Raw genomic sequence first — 17,322 nt, 5'->3', positions numbered from 1 at the left:
AGCACATTCCAAAGCCAAAAATTATAATTCACCTTGCTAGTCAATAGGAGTTTGCACAAAAAAAGAAAACACTTCCCTCCCGCCATCTTCAGATGCTTTACAGATCTCGAGACTGTATTATTTCACACCTTGCTTGCTCTGTAAGCTCCTGCACCCAAAAACCCCATCAGGACCCTGATTTCCAGCAAAGAGGGGCTACCTGGTAAACTCCCTCCTATTTGCAACTTCACTACTTTGGTTCACTTTACCATCCTCCTTTTCACCCTTTCCTAGCTTTACTCACTTTAAAGTGCACTGGAAACTCTAAAACCAGGAATCAAGTGGCAGTCAGAGGATCCCCACGTGCTGGGCTGGGCAGGAGAGTTCCAGCCTGGTCCCCAGCCCCAGAAGCCCTGGAGGGGCAGAGCATGGCAGCACCAGATCCCCAGCTGCCAGGGCTCTGCTGCACTGTCCATGGACCTGGAAACCAACAGCCGAAGGGGAACCTCTCTATTTTCCTTTTTTCTGCTACCTGTGGCTAATATTGCAGACATTTCTGTAAACAAAAATCCTTACCTTTTGACCTTTCTCTGCACTTTTGGCTCAGAACAGAGTTCCCCATAGACAACCAGCAGCGCTGCCCAGGTTCACAGTGCAGAACCACACGCGTTAGATTTGTCCCACTACTGAAAACAACACATACGCACCGAGTTGGTGGGGAAATAGAACTTTATTCCAAGACGTGAGCTGAAGCAATGAGCATATGAAGCAACAACCACTAGAAAAAAAGTGAAAAACACATCAAATATTTGTATGGCCCCAGTTAAGTCTGAATACAGAAGTCCCTTTCAGTAAAATGTACGCGCAGGACAAAAGCAAATGTGAATCTCAGATGGTCACCCAGAACATTGCTTTTAATGTCTAAGGAAGAGGTCTCCCCTACAAAAATCTTTAAGCCAGGGAAAAAACCCTTCAAGTAACAAAGTAGAAATGATCTGTTCATTCTGTTTGGCATTGTGGAGAAGGAGGATAATATATCCCAAAGGAGTATGCATCTTTAAGATGTATAAATTCAAAGTCCCTAACACAAGTCTGCTGCCAGACCAAGTACCGTTTTTTCTTCCTCATTTAGGAAGTCAAGTGAAGTATGCCTGCTAAGCACAGGGGGATCATGTTCTGGGGTGAAACCTACTAAGACCACATGGTCTGCCTGCTAGCAAGGAAACTTCATTGACACACACACCCAGCAGACTTCTTTGTCTTTCTAACAGTACCCTACCACTGAAAGCTGCAAACTGCATCAAATTCTGCAAACATTCAAACAACTATTTCCTTGACTGCCTTAGTACAGAAGGCTAAATGCTGCTTTCCTTGAGCTCTCCTTTCACATTCATTTCAGTACCACGGGAAGAAAGCTGCAAGTGCACACAAACAGCAGAGTTGGCTCTGTCTAAGTCACGGGTGGTGGTTATTTTAACCTGGCTTATGTATGTGACATCAAAAAGGGGTAGCTGGACCATTTGTGTGCTATTTGCAAGGTCTGCCAACTTAATTCTGATGCATACATACATACATACATACATGTGTACATATATATGTGTATGTATAATGCATGCATAGTAGCTTACAATTATAAGAAAAAACAATTTATTTATAAACCTGCTCTTTGGGACTCTAGAATTTTAGTGGTTAATCCACTAAATCCACAGGTAATATGAGTTGAATGGTCACTCTTCTTAACACAGTACCATAAATGCATTACTTTAGAAACTGCTATCATGGAGGCTAATCCAATAACAACAATGGCAGCAACAAAATTCATTGTCAGGACAAGTGTCAGTCAGACATTAAAAAAATATGTCTCTGAAGAATTGCATTGTTTTCAAAAAATACACTGAAATATTCTATACAAGAAAATAGGCATCACACTTATGAATCTAATTTTATAACCACATACATGTATTAGCTATCCTCAATAAACCATCTACGTTTGCTACCCATCTACAGTAGCTACAGTTTCAAATTGGGAACACTGCAAATTTATGTACTTTCCCTGAGATCAGTAATCCAAAATAAATAGCCCTGCAAAGGTAACAGTGTAAACTCTGGATTTAAATCTTCGGTAAGGATCAGTCCTCAAAAGCCAAGAAGAACATTAAGCAAACGTAAACACAGCAATCATTTTGTCAGTTTTCAGTTAATTCTCAGCAACAGTGGAACCCCATGTGAGACGTAGCATCCAAATGTTGAAGACCCGTCAATTTTATTGTACAATACAGTTGTCCTAGTTGCTCACTTTCCTATCACTGTACCCCTGAATGCCTCCAGCTGGGACTGTGGATGTCCAAATCGTGACCCAGATCTGCTCTTCCACTCTGCAAAATCTTTACAGTGCCTGTAAAACCACTCCTTCTGAGGTTCTTACTCTTGAATAGAGGAATGGCGAATAGATGTGTGATAATCCTCTGGACTAGTCACAAGTTCTGGTAAATCATAGCCTCTCAGCAGATGTCCACTGTTTTGTTGAGCAAAGTAATACAGCTGCCTGGCAAACATTGGTTCAACCTTAAGAACAGACAAAATGTTAATCAGACATGTGACAAAACTTCACGCTCCTCATCTTAGTTATTCAGGGTGGCTTTAAGTTAAAACCAAGTTGGGGCAGAACAGTTCTGCTTCCCAGAATGGGAATACAATTTCAATGGTTTCACTAATCTCTGTTTTAAACTAGGTCTTGCCTAGCCCTGCTGCCAAGTGTCTCACTACCTGCACACACTCCTTTCCTTCACCACCTTCATTATAAGGGACTGTAGCAGTGACACAAATGATGTATCAAAAATTGCAGTCCCTTAGCCAGCCCCAGGCTGTAAGCAATGCCCACAGGACACACATGCCCACAGCCACTCCAAGTGTTTAAATACATGTTGAACGTGTCAAAAGTCTTATCTGCACTGCAAAGTACTTTGAGGACTTAATTTGAAATGTTGGAGCCCTCAGGTAGGCTGAGATATGTCACCAAATGACTGTGTCTGAAGTCAGATTTCAACCTAACATTTTAGGTTGCTTTTGTTTCTGTTCATTCAAGCTCTGATGAGAAATTTGTTCAACCACTAAGTGGGATTTGTATGAGTTAACACTGCCTCCACTTCTGTCTCTTCAGAAACCACCATTCCCTCTCAGGGCTTTGGGCTCTGACTGTAAATATTTGAACTGTACACTGAGAACAAACACCTGAAGCTCTCCTTACTCTCAGTGAAGGACAGGCTGGATTACACTTGTCCAAAACCCTCTCCTGCTGGTCAGCCAATCCCTCCATGTTAAAAGACACAGGCACTGTTTTGGAGGAAATAAATGCCAAGGTGGAGATGGGAAGGCAGTGGGACAGGTGCCCCAGGCAGCTTTCAGTGCATTACTGTTTGGTGGGATGGTAGGGTCCCACCAGCCCACAAGCCAGGACAGATCAAGAGGATGAGCAGACTGAGCAATTGGCAGAGGGGAAGCAAAGCTCTGGAAAGAGGAGGAAGTACAGGCTCACAGAGAAGATACCAGGACAAGAGATGGATAAGGGGGCTGGAGGGAGGATGCTACAAAGCAGGGATGGAAAGCTGGAAAGCCAAAATAAGAATGGGAAAAAGTTGAAGGAGAGACAAGGATGGGCAACCATCTCTAACTATTCATTGCACAGCTCAGGATGGATTTGTGAGCTTCTCAACTTCCACCCCAGAGATCTGCCAGGCAGCAGTGTGGCAGCACAAAAGCTACACAGCTAAACAGAGGCCACAGCTTGTGGTAGAAATCTGACTTGGCACCCAACCTGCTACCAAAGGGGCTTTCAAAAAACTTAAAAGAGACACCAGTTTTCTTCTCAAGGATGCAGTAAGCAAAGCCTTGCCACTAGTGTGAGCATTACCACCTCTCTTGTGGTTTTATTGGCCAATACAGCCAATTCAGAAAGTACCTGGTCTCAGTCTCCACCCTCACCCTCTCTCAGAGAGCATCCCGAAACAGCAGCTTTGAGTGTGTGTGAGCTGAGGTCAGCCAGCCCATGAGCCTGACAGCTACTGAACCCTGAGGCTGCACAGGCAGCCCCTGCATCCCATCAAGGGCTGAGGCCCTTGAGATGCAAGCTGGGATTCTGGAGCATCTTCAGTGCAGTGGGTGTAAAAGCACCACATCCTGCAGCGGCCAGGCAGCCCAAGCAGCTGCACAACAGCACAGCCCAGCAGCTCCAGGTACCTTTCAGCTTTAGATGGGATTTGCAACAGATCAAAAAATGCTCTGTACAGAGGGAAAATCAGGTGCTCTGCCCTACTGAGGGCTTCCAGAGAGCCTTTGGCAGATCTGGGGATTAAATCTTGCTCTGCAAAGTGCTGCATCTTCAACAATTTACCACTTCCCTCATAATCTACATGAGGCACAAAAGCCTGACTGGCAGATTCATATCCTCCAAGGAGTGTGCTTGTTTTAGGTAAAGCAGAAATCCTACTTACATGGGCTGTAATTAGTTTCCTCTGCCTCTGTGGATCTGGAAATTCTTCCCCAAAGCACAGAGCGACCTGATATCTCGGCAGCGGACGTCCATGGTGGGCAAAGGCTTGCAGCTCTGGAAAGAGAGAAAGCACCGTGCTGTGGAATAATCAGGCAAGCATCACACAGCTACTCACTCACTCCCACCACCAGCATGGGAGAGAAAAACAGAATGGCAAAAGGAAAAAAAAAGTGTGAGTTGAGATAAAGACAGTTGAATGGGTAAAAAGAAACAAAGAAGACAAAACAAAGAAAAACAAGTGATGGAAAAAGCAATCACTCGACTGGCTGATCTACACAGGGCTAGTGCCCAAGCAACAGCAACCTCTGGCAAAGTCCCCCATGCCCTGTTTTACTGCAGAACACAAGGTCATATGGCATGGAATATCCCTCAGCTGGGATTGTTGAAGCCCTGACTGTGCCCATTCCCAGACTCTCGTCCACCCCAGACTGCAGCCTGTGAGGGCAGAGTGAGACAAGGAGAAAGCCTTGACATTGTGCTTGCACTGTGCAACATCAGCTGAACTGTCTTGTCTCTGTGTTATCTGCACTGTTTAGGTCACAAATCCAAACCACAGCACCACAAGGACCACTGTGAAGAAAATTAACCCTGCTCCAGTCAAAACCAGTGGAGGCCAGTAAGACAGACTTTGAGGATGACCTTGGAGCACAGTGGAGAAGATAAAGTAACTCCAGGGGTTGATGAGAGAGGTCAGGAAAAAGACAAAAGGTAAGCACAAGACACTGAGTTTGGAGACCTTCCCTGGGATCAGGGGGAGCTGGTTACAACACTGCAACTCTTCTGTGTACTTTGTCTCACGATTAATTTCATAATTAATGAAACCAAGAGGTCTTCCAGTTAGTACTTCTATGGGACCCTGAGAGCAGAACCCTGGAGCAGACACCTCTGGTACCATTCAAGGGAACCATTCAAGCAGACACACAAGAGCAGCACTGAAATGGCTTGGTAGTGCCAGAGACACAAAATACTGCCAGGCCCAAAAATTAGCCACAGCCAGACTGTGACAGAGGTGAGGTCACCGCCACACTGTCTTTGCCACACTGAGGTAAGGAAGGGGAAGAGGCTCTACTTCAGCCATGTACTGAGCCAGCAAAAGAGCTTTCTGTGTCTTCTGTGCCCCTGCACTCTCTTTGCCAGCCCATAACCTAGTGCAAAGTGAAATGATGAAATATTGTTATTCTAATAGTCAGTGTCCCCTGTGAAAAGTAGCAGAGGAGGCCTTTATAAGGTACTCCCACTCAGACCAGAATCTCCAGTGTTGTGGACCAAATGTTGTTGTTTTGATACTGCATTTCCATCCAGAAAAGACAAAATTCAATCTAACACAATATCCTTGCTGAAGTGTGTGTTGAGTGCTGTGTTTCTCCACAGCTGATAGGTAAATTTTCCATTTTAATTTATAACCCTGTTCATGCTTTCTGGAAAAAGCTGCAATTAATATTAAAGCCAATGCATTATAATGAAGCACCCTCCCTGCTAGAAAGGGAAAGGAGAGCCTTTGAACTTGACATGACAAATGCATCTTTTCCCAAAATACACCCCTGCCATTCCTACTCCAACTGCAGGCTTTTCAGACCAAGGTGTGGATTCAGTGGCTATCCCAACCCTGGCTTGGACTACAACTCCTACTGAGAGGGCCAGTAAAACAAGTAAAACAATGGGCAGCTTGCTTAAAACATGGAGTAAAATGTAGCTTTCCCCAAAGTCTCCCCAGAAACCCCTGAAGTGTGCCATACCCTCTGGGGATAAGGCAAGAAAGAAGAAATTTTTCTAAGGAACTCTGCTTCCCTCTGTGCTACTACAGGACAAAGAAGGATGACCCACCCAAGTCCAAACCAGCTGATGTGCAACTTCTTTCAACTTCCTCTTTCCCTTGCTTTACTTGGCCTCAGCAATTCTCCAAGTCCTGAGTACCTGTGGGAGTGCCCATAGCACACAGCTGGAGGAGAAAGCCCTTTCTTTCCCACCACCAGGACAACCATGGTTTGAATTCAGCCCTGCACTTCTCCAAAACGTTCTGCTCACTCTGTTTTCCATTCCAGGCCCAAGTGCATGATTCAACACCAAAGGGCTCCCCCTGAGCCTCCCCAAACCCTTCCCACCTCCTGATACTCCTGCTCCAGCTGCCACTCCTTCTGTCCCACCAACTGTTCTCTGGCTGCCACCTCACACTCCAAGCTCTCTTCCTCTGTTCTCCTACTCTCCACCCAGCCCAATTTACAACAATTACCATGAATTTATCTCTCTCCACAGAGAGCATTTCCCTGGTTTCTGATTTATTGCCCCATTTTAGCTTTCTCAGCAGCAGAGGCTTCTCAGCCCAGGCCCCAGTGCTCCAGTGCAGTTTGCATTGAGGGTCCAGCTCCTCAGTGGTTCCCCAAGAACTGTGGCTGGTTTATAGCACTTCTGCATCTGTCCCTTTCTCTGCTGTTCATGATTCCTTCTCCTGGCAGAGATCACCTGCCTCTCTTCCCAGGGGAGTCCCAGTTTCCCAGGGTAGGGGAATCCCTGAGTTTGCTTGCAGGCTGGGACCCCAGCACATCAATTAACACAGTAGATGTGTCAGGCCCATGGCAACTCACTTCCAAACTGCACTGAGCACCATCACATGCAAAAACTCACTTTGCACATGCCACAGACTGTGACTGCAACCACACACTTGGGTTTGCACAGGCACTGGTGCATAACTTAGGAGGGGTGAAAAATAACTATTGCTTGAGCTTATCTTTGGGGTTGGGTGTCTAAAAAGAGATGTCCTGTCAACCATTTGGAAGAACCCAGAGCACATCTAAAAAACCACCTGAGAAAAGGGAAAGGGATTTCCAAAACCATCACAAGGCACAGAATTATACATCTTTAAATTAGCATGTGATTGAAGCCCAGCCCAATGCCTGACCTCAAATTCCCCTTTCTAACTGTCAATTCTCACATCTATATAAGATTTCTCTCTTTAAATGCAATTTTTTCTTGGCTGTTTCTCTAGGACAGCGTGTCAACCTTGGAATATAAAGTATGCTAAAACTGATGATTTGGATTTCATTTGTTGGGTTTTCTTTTAATTTTGAAAGGCATTATTCTCCTGAGAGTGTCATGCCAGTGCTGATGCCCTGTTCTAGTAATGAAACACACCAAACCATAGCAACTTAGTTCACCTCTAAGTGATGCCAGAAATATCAAGAAAGGACCAATATCTATTCCTGCTGCCCAAGCTGTCCTCTGGGACAATGACCACCTCCCACCAGTTCCTCTGAGTGGACAGCTCTCCTCTCTCTAACTGTGCAGGTGTGCTGGGAAGTGGGGTTGAAGCTTTGCCCCTTCCCTTCACAGGCTGTAAGGAGAAGGCGCTGTCCTAAAGCACTGCCCCGCTCCCTCTGCACTGCCTGGTGCAAAATGAGACCTTTCAGAGAGCTCTGGTGAGGTATGCACCTCCTTGCTCGGAATATCAGGCAGTTCTGAAATTCCAGAGTTTGTGAAACCCTTTTGAATTCCTAGGTATCTTTTAGACACTGGCACAGACTGAAAAGAAGGTTTGCTACTGAAATTTGTGTACTCAGGGCAAGACCTCAGGCTTGCTCTGGGTCAAGCTGAGAGGAGTGCAAGTGCATCCCGCAGACCTATCCAGGACTTAGACTAGCAAATCCAAGATGAGGATCCAGTTTTCTGTGTCAATTTATGGAAGAACTATTTTGCTAGGTTCCTCCTTATGCTTCATATAGAAAGGTGAGAGATTGGGTGTCACCAGCTGAGCCTCAGCTGACTCCTGCTGGTCTGTACAGGGGCATTGAATGTGCAGAGAGTGGAAATTCACAGGATTACTCAGGATTCAAGCATCCCTTGGCTGCATTGGCCCAGAAGCATCAAGGGGCAATTCTCACTTGAATGAAAAGAGCACTGCCATAAAGCTGATTTGGACAGTGACAGGTGACATTTCCAAAAGGACATCAAAGCCCCAGTGGGAATTACCTGCTAAGAAGCGCTGAGTGTCGAAGAGCTTGCACGTTTGGTCCCGCTCCAGCTTGTTGGGTCGGTCACTGCAGAGCGCCATCGGCCCATCCCAGTAGATCCTGCTTTGGCAAAGTCTCTTAGCGTAGAGGCCATCAGGTGCCATCCACAGGATTACTCCTCGCTCCAGGTGGCTCAGCAGTTTCTCTATGTTCTTCCTCTGGCCATTATCCTCTGGATAAGGGAAGACAACTTGGTCCAGGCTGCTGACCTCGTAGCTTTGGCCATGGGATATCCTGCAGCCCTCAGGGCTGGAAGTTGTCACCTCCTTCACCAGTATTTCACGGTAGTACAAGCAGATGTGGAGTCGGCAGTCTACAAGGAGAAACAAACAGACAAACAAAAAACAATCCCTGTGATAAATCAGTATGGATGTTTAATGTTTCAGATCTGTGCTAAGGCCAAGAGACAAGTTTACATAAGATTTCTGAGCCCAGCAGTCAGCGCCACCCAGAAGGTCATATCAGTCAAAAGAATAAAAATAATATAAATACTGAAATTTTAGGGACACAGGAGCATTAATGTTCTCTCATCTTATTAAAAGGGCTACTGATGCATGGGAATTTCGTAGAACTAAAATCCCACCAAGTTCACATTTCCATTTAAAAGGAAAAATCTGCACAGAAAAAGTTGATGTTGGTCACATTTTCCAAGTTCACGTCACAATTAAACCCACTGGCTCAGTACACTTCCTCAGATTTAACAAGGAAGTAGCTGTGTTTCCCCCAGACTTTGCATAGAAAAGGCTCCTGCACAGGGGACCTGCAAAGCTGCACTCAGCTGCCCAGAGAGAAGCAACTGCTGGCTCCAGCTCCAACAGGGCTGTGCTCAAAATCCCCTGCCTTGCTTTCAAATGGCCATTTGGTCCACTTGGCTGACTCCTATGAATTCACACAGCACTGAAAAAATATATATAATACCTACATGTGTGTACAGTGTATGCTCACACACACACACAAAGACACACACATCTACACACCCACACTGCCCCTGACTCAGGAGAGCAATCCCACTTAAGAAACCCACCAAGGAGCACTCTACAGGTCTATCCACTATCTCCATGAAAAGCACATTCCCACACCTTTTCCCAGAATTACTCAGTAAGTTCCCCAGCATCCAGACATCTACAAACCTGGCTGAAGTAACTTCCCTTTTCTTTCCTGAATGTCATTTTTTTTCCCCACCAGGAATAACAAAGCAGAGCAAAGCCAGATGGCACCAACAGGAGCACCACAAGCACTACCAATTTTGGGGAGGGTTCTCCCAAATGAAACCCTGAGCCTGAAGTCACTGACACTCCTAAATTGCCAAACTCCCCAGGGAAGGCCTGATTTGGTGTCTCACCAAAGCAACCCAGCACTAACACCACAAGCCAGTCAAGCACTTCCATAAGCTTTAACCACCTCCATCCCTTGGAGCTGGGGCTGGAAGTGCTTAAGTATCCTGGAGAGCAAACTTACAACCATACACCCAAATTCACTCATTAAAGAGGATTAACTTTCTTTTTTTTTTCTTCTTTTTTCCTTTAATCTGAAAGGAGAGATGGTGCCTGGGCAAGGCAGAGGGGGGAGTCTCTCTTGCCAAGCTCCCCAGGAAGCCTGGGGGGTTGTGGACCTTACCTGAGAGAGCGAGGGCCTCGCCAGACCTTATGCCTGGCTCAATCGGGATGCCGGGAGTCTGGGACTCAGGAGGAGCACAAGCATAAAAGGTTCCTGTCACCTGACAACCTGTTTTCACAAACAAAAGTCAGTGACAGAGGCCTAAATCCTAGAGGAAAAGCCAGGGCAGAGATCACAGCAATGCAAAAGTGAATTTTCCTGGGCCCCAACAGGAACTCTCTCTCTCTCTTTCCCCTTCTTAAAAAGGCCCTATTTCCCAATTCCTCCAGGCAGGCCAACTCTACCAATCACTCCAGATGTTACCTGGACTATATTTTCAATTGGATCCGCATGAAACAATCCCTTTATGCTTCTATATTCCCCCTTGTCCTTTCCCTTACTTAACATGTTATTCCATTAAAGAAATAATTTACATTTTTAACTAGACTACAGTGCTCTTAAAAGTCACCTGCATGAAACAATCCATATTTCCAAAGAACTTTACTTAAGATGGGTCTAACAATAAAGCTGGGATTAACACTGTTTAAATGTAGGTGAAGAAAAATGTGCAGCAGAAGATTATTAGGGCTTTATTAGCATAACTACTATTTAGAACTACTAAACTGTTCCAACAGATGCCTTTGAGGAGGTGGATTATGCCATGGACAACTGATGTTTTTCCTGTTTATTAATGCCAATAAAAGTCTTTGGAGGATGATGCAAGTGACTGGCAGACAAGAACACTTTACCTTTCCCAGTGGCAAAACTCACCACAATCAGGAGCTGGAGTAACTGGGATAAAAAACACCCACCCATCTCCTGATGCATTTTATAGCCCAGTGAGAAACACAGTATCAACCCTAACAACAGCCTACAAATTCAGCAAAGGATCCAAATGTGTGCAAGTGCTGCAGAGGATGTACTTCAGGGCAGAGCTCACTCTGCTTGCTTGATTTTTTTATTAGCAAATAACTGAGCTAAAGAGCAAAACATTCTGCCTGATAATTCCAATATACTGCCAGTAAAGTTGCAGTGCACTGAGTATTTACTTTTTAGCAGACCCAAAGATTTCTCTGCATCAAAACCAGGAGAGAGCTGCCCACTGAAGATATACCACCTACTCCAAGGGTCCTTTCTTGCTTTCCATCCTTTCCTGCCCTTCTGAACCAGGTGGTTCTCCTCACAAAGCAAATGCCTGCATCCTCAGGTGAGTTACCCTGCAAGCATCTACAGCACACAGTTCCCTTTCTCTTATGTTTTATTTCTTGCAAGCTTCAGCACAGCCAATTTTCACAGTTTGGGCCTTTTCCTACAGATGCAGAGCTTGGAAAGCCATGATTGTGTTAGGCTCTGGTACTGTGAGATCTTTGGGGAAGGAAACATTCCTTTATTCTGTTTCTGCTGTACCAGCCCCAAGAGAGTCTCAATCCATGACAAGTTGTCCCACTGCCACAGCACTAAAATAAAGTAATAATTCCAGCTTTCCCCTAGGGAGAATAATGTCAGTCTAACCCACAAGGCTGGAGGGAAAACCTCACTGGTGTATGCCTCAAAGTCCAAAATCAGAGAGAAAAGCTAAAGAACATATGTTCCCATTTGGGGTTTTTGTGAGGGCCGGTTGCTTTCTTTATTGCTCAGGGCTTTTGAGACAGCTGAGGACTTTTGAGGGCTGATTTCTATCAATGTAGAGAACTGCACAGCCCACACACCACACATACAGTGGCAGCGGATGCAAGAGCCAGGACAAAGGGGGCTCCCTTTCAAGGGAACCCAGCACTCCTCTACATCCACATCTGTTAATTCCAAAGCCACAAATAATGAGCCTGAGGAATCTGGGCTCCCTCCAGGTGTTCAGCCTCAGCAAGCAGCCCCGAACAGGGTTGTCTTACCATTCTCACAGGCGGGCCCTTGCCAGTGATGGCCGCGAGCGGTGAAGGGGATGCTGGCGCACTGGTACGGAATGTCGGGATGCGGCTGCTCCGGGGCAAACTCCCTCCAGTTCCGCTCGTGGGGCACCATGTAGTTCGGCACCTACTCGATTTAATGAGGTATTCTTTCAGCAGGCAGCTGTCACAGCTAATGCTATGCATTGCATCAGCTTTCTCATCTCAGCTCCTTGATTTTCCCTGCCAAAGCCCATGGAGGTCCGAGCCGTGCCCAGGCTACGCGGATGGCACTTGGCCACCGCCACCAGTGAGACTCTCAAATTAGTTTCTCCCCACTGGTGTAAATAATAAGAGGAGTGGAATGACAAAAGGCAGTCAAAGCACTGCTGGTAAATGTCTGCTTGAAAGAGCAAGGCTTCATTGGGTGCTCGCAATCTGGCACCAAGAGAATGGCAGTGCTCTAGGAGCTGCTGTCCCACAGAAAAGAGCTATTACTCTGGGATAAACAACACCAAGGGAAATCAATTGCCCTGTGGCCTCATCTGACATTAGAAAAGTTGCTTCTCAATTTCTCAGTTCTCATAATGAAGTTTCTTCGCAGGGAGAACCTGAGAGCCCCCCCACCAAGGACAGACATAGCACAGAAATTGTGCTGCTCAGTGTAAAGGCACCAAAACACTCAACTATTGCCATACCTGGGACGGTAGTGCAGCGTAAGGAGATGTTATTGGAAAGGGATGGTTCATCATTAATGGCTGTTCCTCCATGCTGATCTGCTTTGCACCTGTGTTCAGCAGAGGGATGAAAATAAATTATGTGAACCACATCTTAAGGAAATCTGAAATCGGCACAATAAAGGCAAATCCATACAACCTGCCACTGAACAGAGAGAGGACCAAAATACCTTCCAGTGCCCACTTGGACTGGATTCCCTGGCCCCCCTGGGGCAGCCTGTCCCTCTGGGCTCTGCAGTGCCCCACAGCACAGTGTGTCCCAGCCTAGTGCACAGCGATGCCAAGCCTTTCCTCTCACAGGCCCTGCCTGGCACCAGGGCCTTCTTGGAAAGCAGGCATGGCCCTGCCCCTGCCCTGGAGGCTGCAGGCTGGGCATCCCTCACTCCCAGCTCTTTCCCCCCAAGGCAGTTACCTACAGTCTCCCCCAAAATTGCTCTTCCCTGTATTCAGAACCTAGATCCAGCATGCAATTTTTATTTGCTTTTTTTGCCTGTCCCTTGAGCCGCCTGCTTGGCTCTCACTACACAGAACTGGCAGGGAGGCTCCAGCTAAAAGAGCAATTCCTGCAGTGATGTGCAGGCGCCTGTCTGCATCTTCCTGCAGGGGCTCCCTCTCAGTGCTCCAGCTCAAACGCCAGCATCCTCCCGCAGACACAGCCTCTCAAGTCACAGAACAAGCTGCACTTGAGCCCTCATTTTGGTCCCTTAAAAGACTTAAAAAGGCTGCAGGGTCATTCCAGAAAAGCACACTTCAGTCCTCATATGCTTGCAATGAGACATTTTCACATTCTGTTACACAGGGAATTTGAGATGCTTTACCTTTTTTGGCTCCTTCTGGCACTATTCTGTACACTTTATAGGGATCTGAGATGTCCAGCTGGCTTCTCTCCACCAGTTCTTCAAAGTCATTGCTCTTGTTCAAAGCACACCTTAATCTTGTCTTCCAGGTAGGGGGATCTGGTTTATCAATGCCCTCTCTGAACTTTCCTTTAAAAAGAGCCCAAGCCTGGAAACATTTCAGATAATCAAAAGAGCAAGAAAATGGAAAAAAAAAAAAAAAAGGAAGAAAAAAAAGAAAAAAAAATCAAGTACAAGGCATAATGCTTGAAACAGCATACAGTGTGTGTGCTTACGTGTGTGTGTGCTTACATGTACACGAATTGTTCATGAATTTATTCCGCACAGGTTTAGGCTAAAAAATAGCAGCGTGGCACGGTACAAAAAACAGTTTAGTGGGCATAAGAAAGGGGAATGAATGTGGAAACAGATGTGCTGTGGTCCCAGAAGCATTTAGCTCCACGCGGAGAACTGGGGAACGGTGGCTGTCCCACAAACACAGGGACACCAGGGCACAGCCAGGCAGTGCCCAGCACAGCCAAGCAGCAGAAGCAGCCTGCAGAGGCAGGTGGCAAGGATGGGATGGTGAGGAGCATCCCTCCTGCCCTGCCAGCGCTCCACCATCCCCAGCCCAGGCTGAGCCTCACCTTGAAGAGGGCGGCGTCCTCCTCGCGGTTGTAGTCCTGCTTGCCAGCGTGCTTCCAGGGGATGCGGAAGATGCTCTTCTCGTCGTTCTCCCACACCAGCCCGGGGTACTTGCCGCTGTCTATCTGGTCGATCAGCCACTGGCGCAGTTTCCCATTGCCGCAGCTCACCGAGTTCATCCCGCACTCGCCCGGCTCCAAGTTCATGCCACTCCTGTCACAGGTTGGGTGGGGGGGTTCGGGGTGCCCCACCAAGCTGGCCTCTCCAAGCAGGTCCAAGCACCGGCTCTCTGGGAGCTGCTGAGGAGGGGGAAATGGGCAGGATGTGGGGAGAGGCCAACCCACAGGCTGAGCGCTGGGCTAAGTCCCCACCAGCGGTGCCCAGTCCCTGGTGCCACACACACCGCACCAAACAGCAGCCACGGCATGCTGGGGGCCCTGGGGCCCCGGGAAACACGGTACAGAGCCTCAGGAAACCGGGCACAGCCCCCCACGGCCCTCCCCAGGCACTGCCTGTGCTGCAGACTCTGACAGACTTCCCCCCGTCCCGATGCTGTTATGCATGAACACACATCGGTCGTTGAAGTTTTTGTCGTAAGTGACTTAAGGCACAGCTCCCTTGTCCTGCTGAGAGTTCAACTGGGAGTTTACTTTTCAACCAAACCAGTTAAAAATCACATTAAAATAGGTTTGCCTATGATGGTGCACGTATGTGCTATCAGACATGCCATGCACACTATTCAGAGGGCTTCACACCCAGTTATGGCATCCATCTATAACACCACAGCAGCTTCCACAAGCTCGCTTCAGCAAGACACGCTTGAACACATGATGTCCTATACATATCTACCCCTCCAACTGCTCCCAGCACGCACACATGGCAACATTCAAATCTATGCGCTGCGTATACCTAAAAGTGGAAAGGCAGCAGCCCACAGAGCCCGGCATCAGGGCACTCATGTCCCGCGGGACGTGGGAGCTGCCAGCCCAGCCCACCACACGGAGGCCCAGAGCCGCCCGCAGGCGCGCACGGAGCGCGGCGCGGCTCCGCAGGGATGGGAACGCGCCGGGAAGTGCGAACTCCGGGACACCGGCACCAGCGATGGGGACCTGGCGTCAGGTTTGCCTCACCGACCTCGAAAATGTTTAAATGCCCGAAATCCTAATTTGGTGGGTTCCCACTCCACCCCCCTACAACACCTAACAAAATGAAGCGATTCCTCACCAGGGATCTTTGCCTCTACCCACGGGGAGCCGCTCCGAGACCCTCGCCCGACAGGCGCACACTACTGCGGGCAGATGGGCAGCACCGCTCCGCACCCCTTACACCCCTCCGAGGGGCAGCATCCCCCCGGACACCGAACGCGGTCCCCCGGCATCTCCCTCGCACATGGCGCGTCCGAGGGACGGGGCGCGTTCGGGACCTCGGCTCCCCAGCGCGGAGCCCGCAGGAGTCCGTGAGAAGACCCCCAAAAAGTCGCTTTCCCCCCTTTCACTGTGCACGGAGCGCATCCCTCCCACACATTCCCGCGTCCCTCCCGAGGGCAGCGGGAACCGGTCGGGCTGGGGCCGGTGGGCGCCCTCACCTCGGGAGCAGATAACGGGCGGGTGTTGTTTCGTTTGCTTTAAATTAAGGAAAAAATAGAATGAGGCGGGGGGAGAAATAAAAGGGGGAAGAAAGAAGGAAAAAAAAGAGGCAACGGGCTCGCTCGGGTGCCGACACGGAGCCGCAGGAGAAGCGCGCACCGGGGGAAGCCGAGGCGCCCGCACCGCCCACCCCGCCCTGCCCGGCCCGGAGCGCCGAGCCCGGCGGGGCTGCCCGGGGGTCCCGGGGCTCGGCCGCCCCTCGCTTACCTCCGTCACCGTGCCGGGAGCGGGCAGGGCCGCCGGCTGCGGGGGCTGCTGAGACGGGGAGCGGAGCGACTGGGCCGATGGCACCGGGAAGTTTCTTTATATGATGGAGGGCGTCGTGCCGGGTGGGGGGAGGCGGGCCCGGGGGTGGAGCCGGTGGAGGGGAGCGGGCCTCGGCGAGCTGGAAAACATCTGAGCAGTGACACATAGCCATTGCTGGTAAACACGGTGCGGGCGGGCGGACGGGCGTGCAGCCCGCCGCCCTCCGCGTCCCCGCTGGCTTGGGTTTTTTTAAATCTTTACAGACAGACGCACGTACATAAATAGCCCAGGGAAACTCCTACCAGTGAGAGCCGGGCGAATTTTCCTGTAAAGACCCAGCTCGCTACACCCACCAGAACCGTCCTAGACGGCGCCGGCCGGGCCCCCGGGATGCTCGGGGAGACGCGGGGGCATCCGCGCACCAGCCCCCGCCGTGCCCGGTCGGTGCCCCCGGCCGGCGCCCTCTGCCCCCCAGCCCCTCTTTGCTCGGGCCCGGATCGCGGGGTGGAATGAGACACACACCCGCCTCCTTCCCCCCAGGGCTCGGGCTCTCCCTGTCCAGCCCGCTCCGTGTTTGGCCGCCCGAAAGGTGTGATCAACTGGGGGGCAAAATCGGGGGACACCAGCGGCGCCGGTCCTGGAGGCAGCGAGCCCCGACGGGGCGGCAGCGGGGACAGCCACCAGCCCGGGGACAGCCACCAGCCCCGGGACAGCCACCAGCCCCGGCCGGGAGCGGGGACAGCCACCAGCCCCGGGACAGCCACCAGCCCGGGGACAGCCACCAGCCCCGGCCGGGAGCGGGGACAGCCACCAGCCCCCCGGGACAGCCACCAGCCCCCCGGGAGCGGCTCCCTCCCCGCTGGCCCAGGGCACGCTGCCTCCTGCAAAGCCCATCCTGAGGCGCCAGGGCTGGAACCCTCTGGCTCGCCTGCCCTCGGAGCCTCCTGCCCCACCGTGGTGGATGAAGGAGCGAGCTCCGGGCTCGCATGAAAGTCTCTCTGCCGCCTCTCGGGTTTCAAGCACGTGTGTCGGAGTGGCACGACACTCTGGTTTTGGTCTGCTCTAACGTCCCCAGCGCACTTCCATCCACATCCTCTCTGTGCAACGTCTCAGGTCACAGAATCTGTCACCGCGCTGCGCCGCAGGTTTAGGATATTAATTGCAAATCTTCAACGCCATCTTCTGAAATTTAAATGTAATT

The 17,322-nt window shown here is 49.6% G+C and overlaps 1 protein-coding gene across 1 annotated transcript; it reads right to left on the bottom strand.

The window, feature by feature from the left end:
* Positions 1–702: 702 nt before the first annotated feature.
* On the bottom strand, positions 703–14,457 carry IRF4 (interferon regulatory factor 4). The gene is made up of 8 exons (XM_063177384.1): positions 14,232–14,457; positions 13,567–13,753; positions 12,710–12,798; positions 12,018–12,159; positions 10,150–10,257; positions 8,492–8,845; positions 4,470–4,582; positions 703–2,544 (listed from the first exon to the last, which is right to left on the bottom strand). Exons 1-8 carry the CDS (start codon positions 14,433–14,435, stop codon positions 2,401–2,403), a joined length of 1,341 nt encoding a protein of 446 aa, XP_063033454.1. The 5' UTR covers positions 14,436–14,457; the 3' UTR covers positions 703–2,400.
* Positions 14,458–17,322: the final 2,865 nt, after the last annotated feature.

Source organism: Melospiza melodia, chromosome 1, assembly GCF_035770615.1.
Source record: "Melospiza melodia melodia isolate bMelMel2 chromosome 1, bMelMel2.pri, whole genome shotgun sequence".
Lineage (NCBI taxonomy): Eukaryota > Metazoa > Chordata > Aves > Passeriformes > Passerellidae > Melospiza > Melospiza melodia.
Note: the sequence above shows the minus strand (reverse complement) of the source record. Positions and strands in the feature narration are given on the sequence as shown.

Coding starts and splice junctions, on each gene's coding strand:
- IRF4 (XM_063177384.1), bottom strand. CDS start 14,435: ATGAACTTGGAGCCGGGCGAGTGCGGGATGAACTCGGTGAGCTGCGGC. Junction 12,799..13,566: donor GCCAGAAGGAGCCAAAAAAG/GTAAAGCATCTC, acceptor TGCTGAACACAG/GTGCAAAGCAGATCAGCATG. Junction 8,846..10,149: donor CGAGGCCCTCGCTCTCTCAG/GTAAGGTCCACA, acceptor TTCTCCTTGTAG/ACTGCCGACTCCACATCTGC.